Source organism: Mustela erminea, chromosome 14 (genome assembly GCF_009829155.1).
Source record: "Mustela erminea isolate mMusErm1 chromosome 14, mMusErm1.Pri, whole genome shotgun sequence".
Classification (NCBI taxonomy): domain Eukaryota; kingdom Metazoa; phylum Chordata; class Mammalia; order Carnivora; family Mustelidae; genus Mustela; species Mustela erminea.
Genome location: NC_045627.1, coordinates 4,117,877 through 4,142,468, shown reverse-complemented (window position 1 = coordinate 4,142,468; position 24,592 = coordinate 4,117,877). Strand labels below are relative to the sequence as shown.

General features: G+C 48.4%; 1 protein-coding gene across 8 annotated transcripts in view; it reads right to left on the bottom strand.

Moving 5' to 3' along the window:
* DISC1 (DISC1 scaffold protein) overlaps window positions 1-24,592 on the bottom strand; it is a 371,035-nt gene that overhangs the window by 227,171 nt on the left and 119,272 nt on the right. For 7 of the 8 annotated variants that reach the window (XM_032313944.1, XM_032313945.1, XM_032313946.1 and 4 more), the window contains exons 5-6: window positions 15,112-15,241; window positions 10,917-11,152 (exon numbers count right to left, since the gene is read on the bottom strand). In XM_032313944.1, the coding sequence (XP_032169835.1) occupies window positions 10,917-11,152; window positions 15,112-15,241 (366 nt within the window). Of the gene's footprint in view, window positions 1-10,916; window positions 11,153-11,442; window positions 11,529-15,111; window positions 15,242-24,592 lie in introns of those variants that run through there. The other variant, XM_032313947.1, reaches the window with a different exon arrangement.

The window sequence follows — 24,592 nt, the reverse complement described above, 5'->3', positions numbered from 1 at the left end:
GCCTTCCCAAAGAGACAAGAGACTGCTTCTGGACAGGGCTCCTCTCCAGGTGTTCCTCTCCAGGGTGGAACTCCCTGCAGTGGACATACCTGCAGGCCCAAGCACTGGTCAAACAGTAGCTACTCTGAAGGTGTGGATATTTCTTGGACATGCAGGCCAGGTGTCTGCCCATCAGAATCCCAGGGCAGGAAGGACAGATGCCAGGGTGGGAAGACAAGGTCAGGCAGAGATTCCTCTTCCTTTGGGCCACAGATGTCAGGTGGGCCTGAGCTGACTCCTTTGTGTTCATGTCCTAGAGAAACTCTCTCGCGCTTTATGTGGTCTTCCTTTGTTCTTTATGCTTCCTTCTGCCACTACCACTCTTGGTGCCAGCCCTGGCCCAGCAGATTAGTCCACACCCAAGATGCCAACCGCACACCTGCCCCAAAGACGAGCCTTTGAAGAAGGCTCTCATCTGACCTTTGCTGAACACAGGAATATTAATGACTCTGAAATTCCACCACCCCAACAACTGTCTGCAAGACTCTAAAGAAGTCACTTCTCTCTGGAGAATAGACTTTCCAGACCCACAAAGTGAGGCAGTTGAGCCAAGTTATTTCTAAGAAACTTAACAATCCTACCATCCAAAGTTCTTTTACTATTCTGCCATTGGAGATTCTCTTACCAATATTATTTTATCTGAAGAGAGCTAGAGAGGCTAAAAGACACATAGACACATAGATTATATAAAGTGCCAGGCGATGTTGGTGATAGAGGCAGAAATAGAGCCCAGAAATCTGTCATTTTTCTAAGCGTGGCACAATTTTTCAGCCCTCAGAACAGAGTTGTGGCGAAAGTCTGCTGTCTGTTGGCAGCTGCCTGTCCATCTCCTGCCTGTGTACATGTGGCCTGATGCTCAAGTCCCATTTTAGCAAAAAGCTCCGGAAAAGGAGGAGTATCAATTTCATCTTCAAACAGTCTTTTCCCTGCTCCTCTGTCTCTCTCCCCATTTGTAGTTCCATCGCATGTCTTGCTTAGTAAAAATAAGTTTAAGAAGGAGAGATTGCCGGGGCACTGGGGTGGCTCAGTGGGTTAAAGCCTCTGCCTTCAGCTCAGGTCATGACCCCAGGGTTCTGGGATTGAGCCCCGCATCGGGCTCTCTGCTCAGCAGGGAGCCTTCTTCTCCTTCTCTCTCTGCCTGCTGCTCTGCCTACTTGGGATCTCCATCTGTCAAGTAAATAAATAAAAAATCTTAAAAAAAAAATGAGAGATTGCCATTAAAGCAAGTTAGAAAGGACATAAAGGGCAAAATGACAGCCACCCTGGAACAGGTATTATTTGGCTCTTGAATTAAAAATATATATATATACAGGAATCTGTTGACATTAACAACCTTGCCAATTACTGCTTAGTCCTTTAACCTTTGGTCGGGGCAAGTGGTTCAGAAAATGACAGCAAAAGTGAAATAAGTCAATCAGAGAAAGACAATTATCATACGATCTCTCTGATATGAGGAATTTGAGAGGCAAGGCAGGGGGTCGTGGGGGGCAGGCAGGGAAAAAAGTGAAACAAGATGGAATCAGGAGGAAGACAAACCACAAGAGACTCTTAATCTCAGGAAAGAAATGGAGGGCTACTGGAGGGTTGGGGGGAGGGATGGGGTGGCTGGGTGATGGACACTGGGGAGGGTATGTGCTATGGTGAGTGCTGTGAATTGTATAAGACTGGTGATTCACAGAACTGTACCCCTGAAGCACATAATACATTATATGTTAATAAAAATGACAGCAGGGGTGCCTGGGTGGCTCAGTGGGTTAAGCCTCTGCCTTCGGCTCAGGTCATGATCTCAGGGTCCTGGGATCGAGTCCTGCATTGGGCTCTCTGCTCAGTGGGGAGCCTGTTCCTCTCTCTCTCTCTCTCTCTCTCTCTCTCTGCCTGCTTCTCTGCCTACTTGTGATCTCTGTCTGTCAAATAAATAAATAAAATATTTTTTTTTTTAAATGACAGTAAAAATAGCTTCAGGAAATACAGAATTTTATCTACTTCACCTTTTTCCTTCTTTGGGCCCTTCTTGGCTCACAGATGATAATGTCACATGCTACCAGTAAGACATGCATGAGGCACAGACAACAAAAATGCCAAGAATGCCTCCAGACTTCAGATGATCTCGAGGACACATGATAGGACACAAAGACTCATTGGGGCAAGCCATTCTATATGGCTGGAAAAGCTCTCGAGCTGACTACCTGAGACATTGGCTCTTGGGGAAGCCTGCATAATGCAATGGGGGAGATTCGTACCAAGAGCCCAGAGCCCTGGCACCCCGTGGCCATCCCTGCCACAAGCGTGATGCGGTGTCTGCTCATGTAACAGACACTCATACTCATCCCAGGGATCTTGGCTGGAATGATGTATAAAAAGGTTTTAATAAAGCATTCACACACATAACCATAACTGTATCAGAATGAGAAAGTAGTTTTGAGTAATCTGACAGAAACGAAGCACATGGGTTTTTAACTAGGGTAAATATAGGTGATGTTTCCCTCTCTGCCCCAAGCTGAAAAGATTAAATGAAAGAAATAAGGGAAAATAGGCCAGAGAAATACTCAGACTTTCAGCCCTTTGATTCATTCTCTGGATATGGATGGATCGAATTAGTGACTCATCTCCTTACTGAGGCTTTCTCTGAATTTCAGGGATCCTGTGTCTGAACTCTGACTAAAATACTACACTCAGCTACTCCAGAGTTTGGTGGTGAAGTCCCACTCCTCCAACTAACTCAGAAGACTGTGATTGAGATGTCACATTCTTTAAGACTACAAATTCCTCTTAATAAAATACACCCACAGGGTGCCTGGGTGGCTCAGTGGGTTAAAGCCTCTGCCTTTGGCTCGGGTTATGATCTCAGGGTCCTGGGATCGAGCCCTGCATGGGGCTCTCGGCTCAGCGGGGAACCTGCTTCCCCTTCTCTCTCTCTGCCTGCCTCTATGCCTACTTGTGATCTCTGTCTGTCAAATAAATAAATAAAATCTTAAAAATAAAATACATCTCCGTGGCTTGTATAAGTACTTCCACAGGGGATAGCGGAAAGAGAACAAGTGAGAGTGTGTGAGGATTTTCAGCTTCCTAGGAAAGACGTCCTGTCGTCGGGGCACTGATGTGGGAATGTGGGTAGAGGGAGTGAGTTCTAGTACTGAATGGACTGGATTTGCAGTCTTCCAAATTTGATAGGGATCAGACAGAGCACACTTGCACACACACGCACACCATCGTCCCGCTGTCTCTTGCCAGTTCCCACCCCCACTGGGAGACTGCCCGACATCACACAGTCATACCTTGCCTCTGAGGCCAGTTCTATTAAGAATCACAGCTTTATTTTCAACTGACTAACTTGGCATTTGGCTTGCCCAAATATTCCAAGTGTTAATTCCAGCAGACATCTCCACGTCCCTCAAACCGTCTTACTCCACACTGTAACTGTAATTCGTGTGCCAGAAGCGGTCGACTTGCAAGCGTTTGTCCATAAGGGATTTTAAGCTGCCCGATGAAGAGGAAATGAGAGTAAGACTCACAAATATCCACAGCCTCACGTTCAGATCGTAAGTTCTCTGTTCTCTCCACCCCTTCCTCACAAGTTATTCAGGGATACGTATCCACACACAATGGGGAAACAAATTCCTGGCCTCTTCTTTTTCAAAGACTGGTACCCAAGTGGGCTCCACATGTTCAACTACTACCATAACCCAGATGTATTTAAACATCGAAAAAGATTTCAACTCTGGGCTATAGAGCTTTTCTCCAGCACACGCCTGTGAGTCTAATCCTTAAACCCCTACAATTTAATCTGAGGGGAAAATGAGGCTGCCTCTAGGTTTACTCTGTTAAGTGATCCAAAGGCAATTTCAGATTTCCATGTCAATCACTAATTCTGTTTAATAACAAGTAATGTCCCGCTGGCCCAGAATATTTTAAAGAACTGCCCTGAACTGCTTGCATTTCCTCTTGATAATCCAATATTTTTTAAATGTATGTTGTTTTCCTAAATGTATAAACATGTACACTTTCCATAACTATGAGGTTTGCCCAAAAGGTTATACTTTCTGCTTTGGGTCTATGATGCTTTTCTGAGTAATCTTCAATTATTTATTATCTGCCTAAGAACAAGTACAGCAAAACCTACACAAACAGTTTAAACTTTACATTTCTCTCAGGCTCTTTCAAAACCTGCTGACAAAGCAACAGTTCAATAGGATTCTTGAAACTGGAGAATATTATATATTGCATTTCCTAAAATGCTTCGGTGAGTAAACTAAAGATTTACACATTTTGCTGGAGAAAGACTGCAAAAATAGACCAAAGCTGAAAGAAAATGAATGAACACCGGGGGAGGGGGGTCTAGTTGTCTACACAAGTAGCTGAATAAAGAATCAAACACCAACATCAATACAACTCAAAGAGGAAGCTGAAGAAATCTTCCCAAAAGGGTGTACAAAATAGCAATGATATGTCAGCCAAGATGAACAAACTAAGAAAAATGTCCCCAGTGTATACGGCACAGCACTCTCCCCAGCCCCGCAAGCATCTACGGAAACCTGAAGGTTCTGGCTCAGGTCATCCCAGCAGCCTAGGAATCAGCACAAGATGATTAATCATCACCCCTTAGCGGCGTGGGATGGAAGTGTTCTTAACATATAAATTCCCACTGAGCAATGAACTGGCATTTCCAGCCTGGGAACAGTCCCTGCAGTCACTTGAAAAGGTTCTGTCCGAGCAGAACTGAATTACCTTTCCCTGGAGGAGCTCTCAACCTCTGGCTCAAGGTCTAGAGAACAGCCTAGTGGTGTCCAATGAACATTAAGGAGTTCGAGCCGGGAATAGGGATATACAACCTACAAACAGGGAAATGTTCTTGGAACCCATCAGGGATAAGAGAATTTAGTGACAAGGAATAGAAGAATGTAGAAGATACCCAAATGATGCAGCACTGAGGTACGCAACAGTTCTCAAAGTGATAATTATGGACAATAAAAAATTGAAATTGATTAGAGGAACAACTTTTAAATAAGCCACATAAATTCACGGGTGCCGAGAGATTGCCCACAGCCGCAGTCTTAGAGGAGCTGGTTGCGGTCAGTCTAAGATGATTATGTCCCATCGTGAAGAAAGCCTGGGGCTCTAGCTGAGAACAGTTCATCCGATCCCTAAATTATAAAAGAAGAATGGGTGAGTCTACAATTTACAAGTCTTCCTAGAAGAACCTACCTGAATGATCCCAGACCCAAGTTGGAAACTCCTTGAAGGAAACAACACAGAGAATTTGTAGAATTTGTAAATTTGTAAACTCAATCTAGCACAAAATGACATTTTTTTTTTCTAAATCGGGAAGGAAAAGGAGAGCCCTTCATTAGCACTGCCTCGCCGAGGAAAGACAGGACTCGAACGTCGTGTCCCACGGATGGTCACAGTCTGCCCAGAGACCTCAGCTGGGGAACACATCTGGTGGCTATCAGGAACGGAATGACTGTGTTTTCAAGCGATGTCTTTTAACTGATTTCACAAAATCTGAAAGTGCAAAGTGTTCCAGATCTGGAAGGAACCTTCAACATCGCCTGGCCCAACGGTTTGTTTTATAAACCGGATTTCCAGTCCCCATAGCGCCAGGCCTGGCTTTCTGGCCCTCTCCCCTTCCTCCTACATCCTTTCTTTGGAACTCCCCCAGCACACCTGTCTGACCCGAAGCAGCTGGCTGCCTGGGTGTAGAGACCTGCTGGCTCTGAGCCCTGTCAGGTGACCCCAGGGGATCTGTGGGGCACAGAGACAACCCTTGCTGACCTGGAATGACACCCATTCTCTTCTGCTTGGACCCAAAGACCCCTGCCCTGACTAGAGGGACTTCTTTCCATTCCCTGCCGGGGCACTGAGTTTGAAGCCCTGGTCTCTCCTGGGCTGTCAGCCTTAACCATCTCTCCCCCTGCATGGACACCCGAGATCAAAAATTAGCCAAAGATGTCAGAACACTGCTGCTGTGTGACTTGGGGCCCTCAGCAGCCTCATCTGCAAAATGGGCATAAAACCAGTATGCTGTCCAGGATAACTCATAGGATTATAGTGAGCAAAATTTAGCATTTTAAACAACAGGAAGGTTAAAATTAATATGTGGTTGTTAATACAAATCTCAGTAAGAAAGCAAGCCAGGATCAACGTGAGACTTGGGAGACGCACCTGCAGAGCGGTGCCCAGGACCGTGGACAGGCCTAACAAGGGGCTCTGCCTAACACGGCTGCGGGCACACATAGGCCTGCGCCCGGGGACACACAGCTGCCTCTCTGCACAGACTGCGAGGGTCGCCCTGGATGTGGGGGCCCGTATCCCGATGCAGACCTCGCTGCGTTCATTCACGGTGCCCCCTCACTCCGTAAGATATGGATCTGAGGGCAGAGTGGGAATACTGATTTTGCTCCAGTCAATGGCGAACTGCTGAATTCCATTATTTCACCTTTGTCTTGAAGGGAGCCGTGGTATCGGCCTGGGCTGCTCCCTGTGGGCTGAAGACACCTGTGACGGGCATGGTTGAGCTCCTGAACAGTCGGTTGCCCTCCCCGGGGTGCCGCCAGCCGTACGCAGTGGGGAGCAAGAAGCAGCCCCGGCTGGCTGCCCGTGCTGCTCCGTCATGCTGAGAGCAGTCCCGGACGTGGCCACCACGGTGCCGCCAGCCTCCCTGTAACCTTGGGTCGGTTCCACAGTTTGTGCCAACGGTTTGTAAAGCAATGTGACACGTCCCTTCCAAATACGCAACAAGAAACAATTCATCCGTGCTGCCAGCGCACATTTCCCATGAGGCATGAAAGATTCCAGGAGCTGAGGGATGCCGAGGTCAATCACAGGCTAATAATACGAGCCCGTCACCGGCGTCTAAGAATGTTACGGAGGCTCACTTCACAGTTGGCCATGTGCTGCTGGACAGGGTCCAGCCCGGCTAGCCCCTGGTGTGCAGAGGCCGGGGAAGCCGAGCCAACGGCACTGGAGAGGGACGAGGTGCAAGTCACACCCTCCCTGATTGATGACATGTAGATGGAAACTCACACCCCACAAGCAGGGACGTGGCCCAAAGAAAACCCCAGAACCCGTCACACCCTTCCTCTCTGTGTCCCATCCTTCCCCACCCCTCACACCCAGTCCTATTACCAGAGCGGAGTCAGTATGGGGCAGAACGAGGAGCCTGGGTTAATGCGGAGGGAGGATCACGCTCCCTGGATAAGAGCGTCCGTCCAGAAAAAGGGTGAGAGGAAACAAAGAGGTCGTTTTAAGGCTGAAGGATTGGAATCCCACGGATAAAGGAAATTCGAACAAACACATCTTTCCAGCGGCCCCTGTCCTTTCTACGTCCCTGCCTTGTCAGCTCCCACACTGTGGAGTTCCAAAAATGGTCTCTTGGTCATTGGAAGAAAACAATGTTGACTCTATCAAGGGCAGCTAGGAGATCTCGGAACACGAAGCTCTTCGTTCCATCCTGCTAAGGTAATTGATCCAAAACAGACACCAGAAAATTCAAACTGCTGCCTTGGTTTCTACTATCATGTCCAAATAAAAAGCCATTGGCTCTCTCCAGCCCAGCGTACCACCTCGGACCTCCAGCCACTCTCCAACACCCACCAGAGGATTCCCAGCGAGCTACGGTCAGAAATGATGGCGCCACGTAAGCACAGAGAGTCTCCACCAGTGATCCACTGAGAGGGGCCGAGTGCTATTAGGAAGTTCCTTTTCAAACTGAATAGTTTATCCAGGGAAAGAGGCATATCCTTCCCTTTCAACATGCGCACTACCAAGCTGAGTAAATCAGAAACACCTTCTCCCGAGACGGCACCCTGAGCTTAGAGCTCGTCTCTAGGAAGAATCTTTATGGGTGACGATGATAATAATCGTGATGCTGAGTGGTCTGTTTTCCACATATCTGTAACAACACCAGTCTCTACAACCTCTCTTCATAAGGCTTCCTGATTTGCCAATTTCATTATTTGTCAGGATCTCTCCACCCGGTCTAAGAAGAAACCATTCTCGCAAACAACAAAGACGTTTGTCAGCAAAGCTATTCACGCATATAAGATCCAGTCTTCTGGCTGGGGCATCTCTGAGATAGTCCCCCAAGTCAGCAGCTTCTAAAAGAAAAACTGGCATCACCTAGGAAAAACTCAGTTAATGCACAATTAATTAAAAGCACTAGACCAAGCAATCTCTGACCCATCGAGCCCCAGGACTCCACATTGGTTCTTTCAAACCCTCTATTTCTGGGCGTCCATGCTGCAGCCCATCAGCTTGGAAAAGGTGTGTCTTCCTTCTTAAACGGGAAGCCCACATAATAATAGTGATTTTTTCCAGCTCATATTTCTGGTCAGGAACAGCATGAAGCTTTATCTCCCTAGGGTAGAAGAAAGGCAGCGGAGCTATCAAAACCTGCACCTGCACACCCCAAACTTCCCCAAAGCTGGGAGGTGCCTGCCTGCATCTCTGAGTAAATAAAGGAGATGCCAAAGGCCACCTGTTGGGGGGTCACTCAGACTGTGAGATGTCCCGGGGTGGGGACGGGGTCACTCAGACTGTGAGATGTCCCGGGGTGGGGACTCTCCCAGCAACACCAGACTCCGCTCCGTGCTGTTAGTGCTCTGCTCACCCTAACATCCCCAGCTGAGAACATCGGTGGGATAGGACTAGAGGTGAGAGGATCTAAGTTCAAGGGCCCTGCCCCCTCAGCCTACCACACCGCAGAGAGATCCTTGTTTCAGCCTAAGAGAAAAACTTCCTCGGATCTCCCAAAAGAAACTCCCTTTTGTGGGTTCAGACCCAAAGGCAGCTGTGGATGCACACGAGAAGGCCTCTTCGTAGCTGCTTCACCAGGAATCCCTCCTGAGTTTTTGTCTCCTCATCTGTAAAATGCGGACGAGGAGACCGGCCTGTCTGCCCCCACCCCACACTCCAGGCTGCTCCGAACGCCACGAGCTGGCCTGTGAAAAAGCCCAGCTTCTCCGTAGAGCCCAGGGCACACCTGCAGGGGTACTGCCCACAAATTCAGTTCAAAACCCCGAGGCTTTGTGAAACACTACAGTGGATTCTAAGTTAAGCATGCCCTAGCTTTTCCCCCAGCAAAGAGCCGTCACCTGGAGCGAGAGACGAGAGGCGTGTAACAGATCTCTGTGTGGTGAAAAGAAGAAGGAAAAAGAAGTAGGACACATCTGGATGGCAGGACGAAAAAGGGATCGTTTTAAGCCTCAAATGTAAATACACGTATCTGTAAACATAATAATAAAGTCACGTGTATGTTTCATCTTAGGTATTCCACATCGTATGTATATAAAAATACAATGCACGTTACACGGGCATGTGTCTAATCCTGAATGACAAAGTCTGTGAGGCACAGCCACACTTGTACGTGTGGGTACCTGGGTACCTGGGTACGAGGGTGCATGGGTGCACATACAGCTGTAGAACGACTTCCATGGGCCAGCTCAGGATGCAGGAGTGGGAAGGAGCCTCAGAGGCAGAGGCAAGAGTATAAGGACATGTCATAAAGCACCGCAGGAGAGCACAAGTCGTATCCAATGGTCAGTGTCCTCGGCTGAAATCTGGCAACAATCCAGATCTCTTCTCCTTCCCCCGGGCATGAACCATGGGATTAGATGGAGGTCAGGGCTGGGAAGGGCATGGGAGGAAGTCCTAAACACCTCCTTAGCCCAGCCTCCAACCGTGGCTTGCTTTCTGTGGCTGGATAGGATATGCTATGTGACTAAAAGGACATATTCACTCAGTGGTCTAAGACACATCAGGACAGGCAGTCTGAAGGCCTCAGGAGACTGGAATCCCATGAGAAAAAATAACAGGCAGCAAGCAGAGCAAAGTACTTACTACCATCCCGGGATATATATATATACCACCGGTCCACGAAACAGCCCTATTAGCATCATTCCCTCCCCCACATAATAAGTGGTTCCCAGCTGTTCTGTGGCTGAGCAAATCAGGTGGCAGAGCCCACGTCCGCAACCACGGCAGGTGGGAAGTGTTGTGAAGTCTTGTCTTTGGCACATAATAAAGGAGAATGTGACTCCCTCCCGCAGTCTGTACGACCCGTCTGCGTGTTCATTCTGTCACTCCACAGCTTTTTAGCTAACGTGCACACACATGTTCTGTCTTTCACCAAAACAGGACCATGATCTCCCAGAGAGCAAGACACAGAAGTGTATCCTGTGGATATTCCACAACACAGAGCATCGGGAAGCTTCTCACTCCGCAGTAAGTTGATAAGAAACTAGGCTGAGAAGTAATGAACGGGCATTTAAGCATCAATTTTGCCTCTTATTGGGACGGTGGGCAAATTACGAACCTTCTTAAACTTTCTTTTCTTCATCTATAAAATAAATATAAGAGAAGCAACTCCTAAGGCTTAGCACAGTGCCTGGCAAAGAGTTAGCACTCAAAAAATGCTCGCTATTCTTCTTAATCATTCACTCGTCCTGATGGACACATGGTGAGTGACTGAGTACCCCCTCGATGGCTCAGCCCCTCCATCAGCGAGAGGTGGCTCCCCTGTTCCCAGATGGTAGTCCTCAGCAAGGCTGGTGTCAGAAACTCTAGCCAGTGGAGCTGCAACAGATCTCAAAGGGAGAGAAGGTGCCCCTGGGAAGGAACTGGAAATGGGGGTGTGGATAGTAGAATGGAGAGGTATACAGGCATTGGGTAGGCTGGGTGGCCAGGATATAATATATCTCCCAACACTCAGGACTGCCCACCCAAGGACAAACTTTCTGGCTCAAAATAATGATGGCGCTTCCATTGAGACACCAGAGCCCTGCTGGGAAAATATTTGTGGCCGAGGGACAGCCAGTAACATCAGTCCCGTGAACCGGTAAAAGAGGTGAGCAATCCCAATTCAGTTAGGAAATCAATACCTCGTGAGAGTTTCAGGCGGTTCTGCACGGAGGGGAATCTGGCTGGCTAAGGCCAATGTGTCCCGCAAGGCCTCGCTGACTTCCCGCAGCTCGCCGGGGGACAGCCCGCACACCAGGGCGGGCAGGTCGCAGTCCTCCCATCGGAGGAGGAGCTCCTGCTCTTCTATGTCCCTTCTCAGCTGCTGGTCTTTTGCTTCCAGCACGGACATTCTTGCTTGGAGAGCTTCGATCTCTTTCTGCAGAGAACGGAGAAACCAGGTTACATAAAGGAACCCTCCTCTTGGCAGACTGCTCTGCTGGTAATGAGCCCTTTAAGTGAGAGCCAGCCACGTGCACGAGCGCCATGAAGTTCCCTTCAGAGGCAGGCAGATTTTTGGAGGTTTGCTGGAGTGGAAAAACCACGCCAGCTTTGTATTTCTGATGAGCTGGCATAAGGAAAAACGTTCCCTCCCAAGTACTAAATAACTATGGGGGGTGGGCCAGGGATCTGACTTGGAATAACCAAGCAAATACATAAATGACTTACTTCGTTTGCAGGCAGAAGACCTGGAACATAGGGAGAAAACACCCTGTGCTTGGGGTACAAGCCAACCAGGGAACGCAGGTCATGAGCTGACAAAGAAAAGCAAACAATCCTCGGTTGGTCTGTCCCCAAACGTGAAAATGCAGTGTGTAGAGAAAGACGAAAATCACAGTTTCCTAAGTCTACAAGATCGAAAGAGCAATGGGACGCAGCAGACAGTGCCGTGCCGTGTACAGCTCATAAAAATATTAAAGAAATTCCATGTCTACTAATGCAGCAAACCAAAATCTGAAGAATCTATAGAGTATCATCCAGTCTTGAGGCCAGAGAATAAAACAAGCAGCAGGTTAGTGAACGCCCGTTGTGTGCGCGGTGTAGGAGCAGATGATCATCTCACTGCCCGTAGCATTCTGAATTTAAAATGAGACTCTTTCAATCCCCACACTCCCGAGTCCCGTGCATTGGTTTCTGGCTGACAGGAGCAGAGCTCAATCCCGGGGGTCTCCCCATCTCTTATCTATGGGCTCTCAAACCCAAAGTACAGATCACCTCCAACTTCTACCTCCTGACCCCACTTCCATAGGGGGTGGGGGATAGAGACTGAGGAGAGGCTGAAGATCCAGCCCTGAGACACTCCAAGAAGAAGATACTAGGTCTCCCATCGGCCCAACATTACGATATCATCAGCACGGTTTCCCCACCTCCACCTCTGCCCACGTCCCATTCTCTCCTTTCTTTCTTTATAACTGTGGTAAATACACATACCACAAAATTCACCACCTTAACCATTCGTAAGGCCGGTTCCATGGCATTAAGCACACCCACACTGCCACACAACACTACCACCAACAACCGTCCAAGACCTCTCCATCTTATAAACCAAACCTCTGTCTCCGTGAAACTCCAGTTCCTCGTGGCCCCTCCTTCCCCCAGGCCCTGGCAACTGCCATTCCACTTTCTGTCTCTAGGAATCTCTAGGAACATCATGTCAACGGAACCATAGTATCTGCCCTCCTGTGACTGGCTTATTTCGCTCAGCATGGCGTCCTCAAGGTTCATCCGCGTTGCACCACGTGTCACAACTGCCTTCCTTCTTAAGTCGGTGTAATGGATGGACCACATTTGGTTCATCCATTCATCTACAGATGGGCACGTGGGTTGCTTTCACCTTTTGGCTCTTGTGCATAATGCTGTTTGGGACACTTCTCTGAGGGCTTGATCTCAGTTCCTGTAGGCGTATACCAAGAAGTGGAATTGCTTCATGGCGTGGTCATTCTATTTTTAATGTTGTGAACACCCACCGTGTTTTTCTCTTCCACAGGGGCCCTATATCCTATTCTTTTTTTTTTTTTAAGATTTTATTTATTTATTTGACAGAGAGAGATCACAAGTAGGCAGAGAGGCAGGCAGAGAGAGAGAGAGGAGGAAGCAGGCTCCCTGCTGAGCAGAGAGCCCGATGCGGGACTCGATCCCAGGACCCTGAGATCATGACCTGAGCCGAAGGCAGTGGCTTAACCCACTGAGCCACCCAGGTGCCCCCCTATATCCTATTCTTAAACAGAAGTCAAAGTGAGTCTTTAAAATGTGGTCAGATCATGCTACTTCACTGCTTAACATGGCTCCACAGCCCAGTCACAGAGAAGCCCGAGTGCTTGCCAAAGTGTGCAAGGCCCTCCAAGACCCCTCTTCTCCCTGACCTTCTCCTCTACTATTCTCCCCCACCCTGGCCTGCTGAATGCCCTCCAAATGCGTGAGGCACATCCCCACTGCAGGCCTTCGCGTGGCTCTTCCCTCGGCTTCCATCTCGAGGCACAAGGAGTTGATCTAAGCCTATGCCATTGGCTCCTACTGCCCTACAACATAGGAAGGCGATAATTTAGGTATTAATTATGTTTGTCATTTCTCCCCTACTAGAACATCAACTTCGGCATTCAAATACCTGCTGAATAGTGAATACCCACCTTCCCCCAGAGTTCTGCCGAGAACATCCCCCTCAAACACGAAAGATCCCAGGCTGGACTTACTTTCTGTCCACTCTGACATCATCGGGAATGATGCGGACCTTTAACTGGCAAATATCGTTCAAAACCAAAACCAGACTTCGCACTTTCAGCTACCCAAACTGATGTGGAGAACAAAAGCAAAAGAAATGTAGAAAAAATAATCCAATTTCCTTTGCAGCCCACTGACAAGTACTTGAGACTGGCAGGGTGACCTTCCCCCACGAACTCAACTTCGTCAGTGTGAATACTTTGCTGGAGGCAAAAGTCAACCTTAGCTTGACATTAGCCCAACTTGCAGGATCCTGCAAGTCTTTAACCCAGAAAAATCCCTTTGGAAACTTTCTTTATCTCTCTACCTACACTGCCCCCCAAGATATATGTTAGCAATCATCTTTGAAACATATGGCCTGCTGATATACCTCTGAAGGGCTCCTGACTAAGAGTTTAGTAGATAGTAGTGAATGACCTCTCAAGGTCCTGGAAACCTTGCTTCCCAATTCCTTAGAGACTTACACTATCCCTAACCCCTCCAACTTGAAAGTATATAATCAGTCCCTCTTCAAACCCAGTGCACCTCCTTCGGCCCACAGGTCCTGTCCCTATGCTTAAATAAAACCATCTTTTTTGCATTGCAGACATCTCAAGGATTCTTTCTTGACCATTCACTCCCAAAAGCCATACATCACATCACAAACTTTTATGATGATACTCACTGAATATATAAAAGTGTTCAGTTTACTGGAGAATATTTTCCAATTGTGATGACTTTTGCCTCCCTTTGCCACCTTGCTGTTGTGGGGACTTGGGTGCAAACTCAGATAGTAAAATACTCTGCACGAGGAAGTAAGGGTGGGAGGGCAGCCCACCAACTCGTCCAAGCCCCATAAACCAGTCTAAATGCATGCTATTGTTTAGAATTTAAACCAAGATTTTCACTTGGGTGTTAAAGACCTATGCTCTTTCTGGAAATCACGTTGCCTTCAACCGATGCTCCCTTGTTGTTCCCCATTCCTGCTCCCAAGCCTCCAGGCTCCAGCTGGTGTGGACCCAGCTTCAAGGATCCCTGCCTCTGGGGGAGGGGCCCCCCTCAACTTCCAGAGCACCCAATGGCCTCCTGCCTTTAACTCGGTGCTGCACCTGGACTTCTAGCCCCTGACCGGTTCCCACCAACTGTCACCCGCTGCTCTGGGCCAACCTGGAGCTCCCAGGAGATGTCTACCAGTTTTTTCCAGACCCGCGAGCCTTGCCCAGTCCACACTTAAAACTCTGCCCCTAACAACTGCTCCTTACACTTCAACTCTATGCAATCTTCCATTAAGGTTTTTCACAGCACAGATTTCTTCCCGCCTTTCCAAAGAACCCCGTAAAAGGTCAAAATGATAAAGAGGTGACAAATTGGCCTGGCAGACAAGGAAAGCATATTCGAAAGGTAACGAGGAATATCGAAAACAGGCACAAACAGCAACGAGCTTTCAACCCCTGTGTGTAATGAGATTCCTACAAGCCCTCCAGCAACTTCCACCCAGCTCCCCCTTTCGTACTTGACGGGTGGACGGCCAAAGCTCTAATTGCTTCACTTGAGCCGAGCAAAGACCCCTCCCCTGCTGCATTTGGCTTCCATGGGTAAGAAAACACTGGCCTAGTTCCTGAAGGTTCTTCACCTGCTTACCTGCAACTGCTGCTTCTCCTGAAGAAGCCAGTCTCGTCTGGTGACGGACACACGCAGGCTGTCCTGAGCGCTGGGTTCCAACAGCTTTGGCTCCCCCCTGGGTAGGGCGTGGGGGTCTTCACCGCAGGCCCTTAAAGTAAAACGTGCATATGGGTACAGATGTGGAGAAACTGAAATCCTCAGAGCTACGAAAATGTTAAGAGAAGAGTGCCTGGGTGGCCTGCGGAGTCCCGGGTTCGAGCCCCAGGTCAGGCTCCCTGCTCAGCAGGGACTCTGCTTCTCCCTCTGCCTCTCCCCCTCCCCACCCCACTCCTGCTTGGCTCTCTGTCTCTCTCTCTCTCTCTCTCTCTCAAATAAAGAAATAAAATCTTTTTTAAAAATGTTAAGAGAAAGAAATTTCACAAAGTGGCCACCGGCTGTTATCCTCAGGCGGGCCGCACGGATAAGGTCCCTAACTTACGTTTCTGTTTTAATTAAGATCTGTTGGGGCTTTCAGTTTTCCACAGAGCCGAACTGCTAATTTTAGGCCTGCGCTGTCCAGCCCCGTGGCTCGTAGCCACATGTGCTCTAGATGTGCTGAAAGTGCAAGATACACACCAGATCTTAAAGACTTCGTATGACAACAAAGAGCATAAAATATCTCAGTATTTTTATGTCCGTTACATGTTGGAAAGACAATATTTTCGATGTATTGGGTTACATTAAGCAGACTTGTTAAATTAATTTCACCTGTTTCTTCTTCCTTCTATTTAGTGCGGCTACTGGGTAATTTGAAATCATGTCTGTGGTTTGCACTACATTTTACCGGACAGCACTGCCTCCATCATCCAGGCACAACCAAACGCCAGGGGCTGATCTTGGCTGCGGAGATTAAAAAGAGGTCATGACTGATTCACAGATGCTTGGGTCACAGCTTCTCAGAAAGCGTTTGCTAAAAGACTGTCAAAACCCACTTAAGATCTGGCTGTGTCTTATTCTTGCAGGAGTCGGCACATTTGGCCAAAGCAATGCTGGGGAAATGCAGCCCAGGCTCGAGGCTCTGCAGGGGTCTTGTAGACATTTACCCTTAAAGGATGGCAAATTTGTCATTAAAGATGGGCACAGAGGTTAGCTACAAAAATACCACAGCTTTTCTTAGTAGCCCCAAACTGAAAACACACAATCGTGGTCCCAAATGAGGACCAGAGCTGTAAATCATGGCACAGCCACACAGAGGAAGGCTATGCAGCCACTAAAATCAGGTCACCAAAGATGTAGCCACTGATCTCTATTGTTATTCTCCATTGCTAAGTGATCTCTATTTCTATTTTTTCAACCAGCTATGACAATAATAGGTATACTCTGAAACAACTATTGTAAAAAAAAAATTGCGTTTAAAAAATTTTGATGGATCAAAATGTTACCAGCTCTTCCCTCTGGGTGGTAGAATTACTTCTTTCAGCAAATCTCTGATTTTCTAAGTCTTCTTAGTGAGCATATATTATTTCCAATATTTAACTACTATAGCCCTTGGATAAAACAGGCATGTCTGCATTTGAAACAAATCACATATCATATGTTAATGATCCACGGCCAAGCAGGTGTCTGTAGCTTCTGTCCTCTCCCCTCCCCCACCACCAGGATCTCCTCACAGACAGCTGGAACTGGGCTGCCGCGTGCATGGACGTCGGGGCTCACCAGACCAGAGCATGAAGCTGCATGCTCTTGTTTGTACATTCACAAAGGGTCTCACTCCCTCCACGTTTCTCACAAAAGAAAATGGGCAACTCATTTTTTTTTTATTTCCATTTATGAGTAGAATTGTACAGTATTTGTCTTTGTCAGTCTAATTTATTTCATTTAGCATAATACCCTCCATGTCCATCTACTGTCCCAAATGGCACAATGCCATTCTTTTTTATGGTTGCCTAATATTCCCGTGTGTGTGTGTGTGTGTGTGCGCGCTCACGCGCGCGCTCATGCGTACCACATTTTCTTATCCATTTGTCTATTTATGGACACTTGGGCTGCTTGGCTATCGTAAATAATGCTGCCATAAACACGGGGGTACACATATCTTTCCGAGTTAGTATTCTCGTTTTCTCTGGGTAAACACCCAGTGAATGAATAAACCAAAAGCAGCGTTGGACCTATAAATACAATAAGAATGAACTGATGGTTGCCAGAGGGGAGGGGTGGGGTGTTGGGCAAAATGGACAAAGGAGAGAAGGAGGAGCAGCCCCCCAGTCATGGAATAAGTAAGTCACAGAATAAAAAGCGCAGCAGAAAGGACACGGGGGAGGATATGGTACCGGCCACCTGACAGGACGGACGGGAACTACCCTGCAGTGAACACAGCCTACTGTGCAAACTTGTCAGATCACTGAGTTGTACACCTGGAAGTAACACAAGGTTGCGTGTCTGCCGTATTCAGGATTCTGGAAGAAGGAAGGAAGGAGGGAGAGAACGAGTGACTGATCTGAACCCGGTTGGGGCTCTGTTCGTCTCCTTTCACTTGTTCCCCATTTCATGGGTTCATTTAGAAGAAGAAGACACTATTACGCCCACCTACGACGCGCCGTCGACGGTGCCCTCTGCTAGGGACCCAGCAGTAAACAAGGCTCGGTTCCTGCGCAGAGCAGGGAGGGGCCGAATAACCCCACAAGGAAAATACAAGGCAAAGGACAAACGCTCAACCCGAGGCCCAAAGCAATTACCGGAGTCCCAAGGTGGGAGTGAGTCTCCCACTTCCTAAATCTTAACGTGGCATTTACAACCGAGCGAGCCAACCAAGCACGGCAGGGAAGCGGCCCTACTAGTTTTAGAAACAACGGTAGAAACTATGTCCCCTCAGCTCTTCTTAGCCGGAAAGCAGCCCCTACAGAAAAGGGAAGCTCGCTTGTGTTCCTGGGCCTGACACAGATTCGGATTCTCTGAATATTCTCGAAAAACACTTACTTATTGTAACAGACCATGCAATTTAGACATTTATTTTAAGACCTGGGACTCTCTGATTCGTGTGCGTAACGGCAGATCCCAGGAGGGGTTGTAATAAAAATGCTTAAACTGATGATAATGAACGAGGATGAACGGAGAATTTTCTGTGCGCCAGACACGATCATTCTTAGCACGCTCGCTTCTCATGGCAGACCTAGAGGCCCATATTATTATGACAGTTTTGTCACTGAGGAAGCAGTGGCCGGGAGATTCAGGGACTTGCTCTCGGTCACCCAGAGAACCAGCAGCACAGCTGAGACATCAGAGATGTGTCCCGCTGAACCTCCCTTCCCCGCCCTTTCCTGGACACCCTACGTCATTTGGGCTCTCAGCAAGATTATACACTTCTGTTTCCTCCTGGCTTCTAGTTCCGTGCCTCCCACAGCCACGGATTAAAGCCCCTTGCTCCCTATGGAGCCGAGCCATTGGGGAATGACAGGGAGGGGTCAGCGTGGGGAGGGAGGTGACCATGGCTTGGGCCCCAGTCCTGCCTTTCTCTAGCTACGTGTCCTTGGACTTAATAATGCTCTCTGAACTTACCTTCCTCGTTTTTAAAATGAGGAAGAATGCTGATGCCTTCCTGGTGTGGCTGATGGGGGGTGGGGGGTCATTACCAGTTTATTTGACAAATGAGCACGGTGCACCTACTGTGTGGGCCCCCCCTCCAGTATGAGGGACCCTCTGACCTCCAGGGGCTCGCTGTTTGTCACCCCTCGTGTGTCCATGTTTGCATCAGGAATGTGAGCTCTGTATGCATGTCCAGTGGACATGACGTCCTACCCAGGGTAATGAGGACTAAAGAGGAAATGTCTCTGGGGATCTTCACACGTATCAGAAGAGGAAGCGTCTGGAACAAAACCAGCATCGGCTATGGTCATCAGTCAGAAGGGAACGTGCTTCCCCCTCTGGGCTCCAGAGCCTCGGCCTGTCACACAGACACTCTCTCCAGACTGAGAGCCTTGGGAAGGGAGAGACTGAGCTACGCACTGAGTAGGGGCTTAGCCCATATTTGTTGAATGATTAAATGAGTCCGTGGCCTAGAAAATCCGGAAGTTGTTTACATTCAGCTTTCTGTTGCATTGGATCATTTCTTTACACTAATTTATTTCCCCATTTGCTTTGCTTATGCAAATATTAAGAGTTTCCTGAATTTTCTAAATAGATACCATCTGGGTCGGGTTGGGAGTCATTGAAGGAAATCAACATAGAATTGGAAATTAGCTACCGAGGAGCTACAGGTGGGGAACTGGGAATTCTCCATATTATTGTTAATCACATTCATTACTTAATCCATAAGAAAAGCCCTAGCGATTAACCAAAACTCTTCTCTCCGTCTTGCACACTGTGACTCGGGGTGTAGAAAGCCATCCACAGATGGCTGAGTGGTGGCCCCAGGACACACCGCGGCTCAGTAATGGCACAGGGGACAGGTTTCCGTCGCTCAGTCCTCTGAGTCATGCTCCCTCTTCCTTCTGCTATGCTGTTTGCTGTTCCCTTTATATTTAATAATTCTCGGTGTGTAATCCCTAATGTCAGTACAAATTAGCATTGCTGCTATAAACTAATCAGTATGTAAAATGAGCAAATCCCTCGGGGGCCAGAATTAAAAACACGAGCGTTGGAATGTTAGAACAGCCCTGGGTGCCCACGGGGACTCGGAGCCTTGAACACACTGCCCTCAGCCTCCCAGTCTCATGCAGGCCCCCGTCGGGGCTGCACAGTGCTGGAAATACCCTGGCCTTTCTATTTTTGTCTTTTCCCCCAACCACGGAAAGAGGGAAGAATCTGTAAAATGGGATCCTACAGCACTGAAAGCAGCAAGAACACTCCTCATCTCAAGGACCCCACACACCATGGGACTTTTGTGAGTGCGCCGTTCAGTATTACTGGGAAAAGAAGGAAACGCCCTCTGGGCATCGACGTTTCCAGAGCCAAGTGGTTAATGAGTGTGTGCCTGAGATGAACCCACAGGGCTGCCTCCTCCCTAGCAACACCCGGGGCCCCAGGGCCTGCCAGCGCCCTCCTCCCGCTCCGAGAGGGGCCTACAGAAGCCGTGCAGTGAGAACACAACAGGGCCGAGGAGATGCCAGACAGTGCCCCCTCTTTGGGAAGGTGGTGAGAAAGAAGTGGTTTGGGCCCATCACAGAATCGCAGAAGTGCGGCTTAAGTCTAGAAACAGCTCCCTCATCCAACAAAGTGTCATACATGATCAAGGCCACCGTGGTAGGACGAGTCCTGTAAAAATGCCGAGTGTAACACCGATGACTTCACGGTTCTGCCTTTGTGCCTGTCTGTGATGTGGGTCAGAAGCGTAAGGGGACTGGAGGGGAGGTCATGTTCCCTAGGAAACGAAGCAGTATTGTTTTATAGAGTCTTATGCCACTCAGAGAAATGACTGCCCCACAAGAGGGGCACGTCAATATTTCCTTGGGTTTTAAAGTCAGTTATAAACATTTATACTTCTATGTACATAAACACGTATACATTTACTTGGGTTATAATGTCGGTTATAAGCAGTGATGCCTGGCACAACCAGCTTCAGGACAGACTTCAGGGAAATTTGAGCCAAGAGGATGGCATGGGGGACCTTTCTGTGGAAGAGGTCACTCACAATCCACTAATTCTAGAACAACCTCTGAGGAGTCCTCTATGGCTCACCCCACCTGCTTTCCTCCTCTGTTCCCATCTTGAGGTGAGCACAAGGGGTCAGCTGTGGGTCTCCTGGGAGGGCGGCACAGGCCGTCCTACTAACACTGGCTCCTGACCTTGAACCTGGATTCAGGTTCAGAAACACGCCCTGCTGTGCTTCGGGGACAACGACCATCGTTACATCCTACCACGACGTAGGCACCTCGAATTCTACCTCCGGTTAAAATGGGTTAAACGGTCACTTTCTCGTCTTATGCAGTGTCTCCCCATGCCAGGTGGTGAATGTAGAGCTGGCTGTCTCTGAATTCCATGGTGGGATGCTGCTGCCCCTCGGAACAATTTGTTACTTAAACTGTAACCCCTGGAGGACTTACTAGTTAGCACTAGTAAATGTGCTTTACTAGTAAGCACATTTAGATATGCCCTTAAGAAATACATATACTGGCAACAGGTCTTTGGGGAGAAGGATGATATACGACCAAGAAGCGGGCAGCTGGGGATGCCTGGCCCGCCCAGGGCGGAACGCCGCCTGCTTCGGGGAAGCCGAGCACCCGGGAACGCCCGGTCAGCTCAGGGTGAAACAAAAACCGCCGCTTCCCTTTTTCGTTGTCGCTCCTTTCTCTTCCCAGAAGCGCCCGTTGTTAGTTAGATGAGTCCTTTGAATGTGCTTGGTTAACTATAAACTTTATCCTGCTCCTTGCCTGTCTGCAAGACGTGACTAACGTGTGCCCTTCATCAATCCTTCTATTGGTTATTGTTTCTATCCAATAAAAGGGAGACTGTGGAGTTGCTCGTGGCAGCCGTCCTTTTCGACTGTTGTCCCCTGCTCCCAGTCTTTTGCAGCTGACTTGTTTGTGCCTAATTCTTCTCTCGTCGCCGACTGGAAGCGGCAGTGGGAGGGTCCCAACATGACAACTAAACAACAATAAAGAATCACGGGGTTCAAAGGGAACAGAGGAAGAGCTGGCCAGAGGAAAAATGACTCAGTCCAGAAGCATCACGGACTGCTCCCACCTGAAAGGAAGTAAGTGAGCAGGAAATATTTGGACAGGCAAGCCGCAGCTCTGCCTTGATAAGCCCCATGGAAAACCATTGTCTATCTCTGTTTTTAAACATTGTTGTATTTTGTCTACTTGTGTTTTAAGTTATCACTGGGCAAAAGTCTTTGATAAAGGACGTTTTGCACACACACACACCCCTCCGCCCCCCATACACACATTTTAAGGTGTAAGAATGACCAATTTTAAGGTGCATATTCCAACGGGAAAATACATAGGATCGGGGCACCTGGATGGCTCAGTGGGTTAAGCCTCTGCCTTCAGCTCAGATCATGATCTCAGAGTCCTGGGATCAAGTCCCGCATCGGGCTGTCTGCTCAGCGGGGAGCCTGCCTCCCCCTCTCTCTCTCTGCCTGCTGCTCTACCTACTTGTGATCTCCCTCTCTGTCAAATAAATAAATAAAATCTTTAAAAAAAAGAAAATAAAATACATAGGATATATAGTCATAGAAATGCAAGCTATTAATGAGAAAATGATCAGTCATCTGTGTGGTAGTCAGCCAAACCTCTCTCTTAGGAGAAAGACAAAAATAACTCTTTTATTTTAATACAAAGTCTGAGACAAGGATCTGAGTTTGGGCTGTTTTCTGGAGAAGTGACCCAAGAAACTACAAGTGAGGGAGTGAGAAGCAGGAAAGGTCAATAAAGGGCGCATTATTGAGCTGATCACCACGGGGCAACTGGGGCTTAAGCCTGCCAGGAACCATCTGGAAAAAAAAACAGGTGGAACGTACCTCAGAATGGCCCCCTAGAGGCTGGGTAGGCTGGCACATTCATCCTCCAATTCCCACCCCAGGGCTTGACCGTGGCCTTCAGGGCCATTTCCCACTTCTGGTTCTCACAAGCTTCAGAGAAAGCCCCGTGGTACATACACCGGTTGGGTGCCTAAGGTGGACAGGAATGTCCACGGCTGGAGCGGAAATCGGGGAGAGGCCAAGGGACTGGGACACGAGGCATGAAGTATCTGTTGCAACAGACTTTCAGATGGATGAGGAGGCCCTCAGCAGGGACAAAGAAGCTGGAGAGCCATGGCAAGGCAGAGAGGGTCTGCAAAGGGGCGGCCTGAGTGCCCACCATTCAGTGTGACAGAGATAGGTGCACTTCCCACGAATCAGGCAGTTATCTTCCCAAAAGTGTGCCCATGGTGCAAGAGGACCTACAGAAAGAGGCGGAGTGAGATCTGAAAAGGGGTGGTTGCATTTCACATCAGGATCTGGGCAGTGTGGAGGGCCTAGGCTGTCGTCTGGAGAAGCCACACCTGACTGCCACAGACAACGGGCACGCCAGAGCCCATGAGCACGGTAGCGACAACCAACAGGACAAAGGTTACAGACACTGGACAGGGAGAGATCAGAAACAGATCTATAGGGACGCCTGGGTGGCTCAGTTGGTTAAGCAGCTGCCTTCGGCTCAGGTCATGATCCCAGCGTCCTGGGATCGAGTCCCGCATCAGGCTCCTTGCTCCACGGGGAGCCTGCTTCTCCCTCTGACTCTGCCTTCCACTCTGTCTGCCTGTGCTCGCTCTCGCTCGCTCTCTCTCTGACAAATTAAAAAAAAAAAAAAAGAAACAGATCTATAATGGAAGTTTCAAATTGGACGGAGCTGGACGAACATCAGTAACTAAAAATGACCCAGACTTGCATCTTGTCCACCCAAGATAGCACTAAACACTGGGAAGATGCATTCAACAGAGCACAACAGAGGCTGGAGAAGAGTAGAACCACGGTGTGTTTGCACCTCCACGGATGAGAGACACCCCCATGAACGAATTGTCTTCCTGATCCTGAATCAGTATCTTCTTTACGCTGAGCAGCCCCATGGGACCCACAGCCAAGGCAGGGCACCACACCACATGAGGGCTGGTGCCCACCGTTAGCAAAGCCTGCTTAGCCCAGGAAGGTAGCAGCTGAGACTCTCTGGGCTACAGGAGGGACCCAAGAAACTCAGTGTGACTCACAGTGGCATTCTACACAAGACTCCCAGAGCCAAGCCCGATCTTAGCCCAAAAGCCAAGAAACGATGAGACTCAGAGAATTACGCGGTGGTTTTTTAAAAAGATGAACAGCACAGATTATTAAGAACAAAACGACAGTAAAAACTAAAAATGAAGTATCGTACCAGATTGTACTTGGGTATTTACATTTCCTTAAATCTTACTCTAAACCACTTTCTTAACCTGAGATCCAAAGACCCACCCCCAAAAAAGCCAAAGACCCCCCCCAAAGAGTGAACGGACAAGCCTCAGAAGACTGTGAGTCTGTTGAAACCGCGTGCAAGCCTTCACGCGGTCGTACACAGTGGTTATAAGGATCCCCAGGAGGCACTCATTTGTATTATTCATTACTACTGGAAGTTTCCCATGTCAATACAACTATTTCACTTCTGTAGGAAAAGTATCATTCTTTGGAACGTATCCCTGTTTCCTCCTTGACTCAGAGAGAGCCTCTGGCCTGCGAGAAACTTTTTTTTTTTTTTTTTTTTTGGTTTGGCTCCAGGCCATGTGAGCTTTAGCTCCGACCCGTGGCCCCCTGGTGGCCTCTGTGAGAACTGCAGCCACAGCCCTCGGTTTGGGGGAAACCCATGAGTCCAGGTGACCCCGCTGATGACAGCCTAGATGGGCAGCTGGCACACTGAAAGGCAACTTTCTGAAAATTATTATGAACTACATAATTCTGTTCGTATCCACTAGAAAAATTTAAGAAGTTGATTTTGAGTCACTATTACCTAATTGCATCAATAATAGGACAGGTATTTTGGCAAAGAAAAGCCACAATTATACATATATCACTGAAGTTTGG